Here is a 2,262-nt window from a genome sequence, read left to right as displayed (position 1 = left end):
GGAAAGGAGAGACCCGGGGGAGATGATCTCATCATATGTACCTTTCCAACCTGGTTCTGAAACAGTCTCTCAGAAGAACCTGTCTGGACTGGTGAAGGACCGGTACCTACCCGGCAATGAAACTATGGGGTTGGTGAGTGCCAGAAATAGAAACAAGGGAAGACTTTTAAGTCTGTGAAATGTGATCAGGAGAATAGAGACAAATCTTTCTTCAATGCAGGACATAGCACACTTGGGGTGCCAGACTTTATTTTCAGCAAGCATATCAAGGCAGATGTGAAGTTCTAGTAAGGAGCCCATGGATGGACTTTAGGAAAAAATGCTAAATGCTTTTAGAAAGTATGTGGTAATTATCTAGCCACTTCCCTGTATTTCCATAAATGGCTCATGGCTTTGAGAAGAATTCGATAAAATACAATTTAACTGCAAAGCCAAAGTAAGAAAAGCTTTCTAACCAAACTGTGTCTCTTTTATGATTGAGAAATATAAAATGAAATTCAAATTTAAATATAGCAAAAAGTTTCACAAACAAACATCAATTTAGCTAGGGAAAATTAGTATCTATGTGTATGTGTTTGTCATCTTTGGAACATCTTACAGCTGTGCATGACAGAGGTGCATGATGCTCTAAAAATGATGTGTTTTTAATGCACCTGGGAAGTATTTACTGCTGTGCATAAGTGTGATCACGGCTGTGATCACACTGTGATGGCGGCTGCCATGAAGCATTTGCCTGAAGAGGACAGGCAGGACGGTCACTACAGTAAGGAAACTGCTGTGTGGCTCAATGGCAATGCTGCCCCCTTTGTGCTGACTGGCTTCCCAGGACTGGAAGCAGCCCATCCCTGGATCTCCATCCCTTTCTTTGCCATCTACATATCTGTGCTTCTGGGCAACGGCGCACTTCTCTACCTCATCAAAGATGACCACAACCTCCACGAACCCATGTACTATTTCCTTGCCATGCTGGCTGGCACGGACCTCATGGTTACAGTGACTACAATGCCCACTGTAATGGCAGTCTTATGGGCCAATCACAGAGAGATAAGACATGGGGCCTGCTTCTTACAGGCCTACATCATTCACTCCCTTTCCATCGTGGAGTCGGGGGTCTTGCTTGCCATGTCTTATGACCGTTTTGTTGCCATCTGCACACCTCTGCATTACAGCTCTACCCTTACCAATTCCAGGGTTATAAAGATAGGACTTGGGGTGGTACTCAGGGGATTCTTATCTCTTGTGCCCCCAATCGTGCCCCTCTTTCGATTCCCATACTGCCGATCCCATGTTCTTTCTCATGCCTTCTGCCTCCACCAAGATGTCATGAAACTTGCATGTGCTGACATTACCTTTAACCGTGTATACCCAGTTGTTTTGGTTGCCATGACTTTCTTCCTTGACGTGTTGATCATTATCTTTTCTTATGTCCTCATTCTGAAGACAGTTATGGGCATCGCCTCTGGAGAGGAGAGAGCCAAGGCTCTCAACACCTGTGTCTCCCACATTGGCTGTGTCCTGGTCTTTTACATCACTGTGATTGGCCTGACCTTCATTCACAGGTTTGGGAAGCACGCCCCACATGTGGTGCACATCACCATGAGCTATGTCTACTTTCTCTTTCCTCCATTTATGAACCCCATAATTTACAGCATCAAGACCAAGCAGATTCAGAGGAGCATCCTTCGTCTACTGTCTGTGTAAGAGGCCGTGAGTCATTATGTCATAATCTAGAAAGTTGGGGCATTTTCAGTCTCCTGTCTATTCAAAGACATTTATATCTCCATTTGCTCTTTATCATCATTAAAGTGTAAGTTATTAACTAAAGCTATAAGTTAATCCAAATAATGAATATATCTGGATATCTGGTTTTTCAAATAGCAAATAGATATTATAAATATATAAAGATTATCTATCTATCTATCTATCTATCTATCTATCTATCTATCTATCATCTACCTATCTACCTACCTACTTATCTGTGTAACATCTATCTATCTTGAGAGAAGGCTAGGAAAACAGAGAGTAGGGAAGTAAAACACTATTAAGTTTGGAGATAAAGGACAAATAGCTACTCTTTGAGCAGAAACTATGGGATCATTCAGATCACATATTTATAGGAGAAGAAGCATTTTCGAAGAAGTCAAGTGTACAGTCTGCATCAGCTACAGAAATAACTGTCCAATTATTAATACATTTGATGGCTAAATAAATATCAGTTTGACTATGAGGACTGCAATCCAATGGACTCTACTGTCTCAAACA

General features: G+C 41.8%; 1 protein-coding gene across 1 annotated transcript; it reads left to right on the top strand.

The window, feature by feature from the left end:
• The first annotated feature begins 708 nt into the window (after positions 1-708).
• On the top strand, positions 709-1,701 carry LOC110558313 (olfactory receptor 51B2-like). Its single transcript, XM_021653159.1, has one exon. The coding sequence runs from the start codon at positions 709-711 to the stop codon at positions 1,699-1,701; it is 993 nt and encodes a 330-aa protein (XP_021508834.1).
• The last annotated feature ends 561 nt before the right edge of the window (positions 1,702-2,262 follow it).

The sequence above is a fragment of the Meriones unguiculatus genome, chromosome 14 (assembly GCF_030254825.1).
Source record: "Meriones unguiculatus strain TT.TT164.6M chromosome 14, Bangor_MerUng_6.1, whole genome shotgun sequence".
Classification (NCBI taxonomy): Eukaryota; Metazoa; Chordata; class Mammalia; order Rodentia; family Muridae; genus Meriones; species Meriones unguiculatus.
This window is presented reverse-complemented; position numbering and strand designations above follow the sequence as displayed.

What these genes read in the sequence shown, in the direction of transcription:
- LOC110558313 (XM_021653159.1), top strand. Translation starts at nt 709, where the DNA reads ATGGCGGCTGCCATGAAGCATTTGCCTGAAGAGGACAGGCAGGACGGT.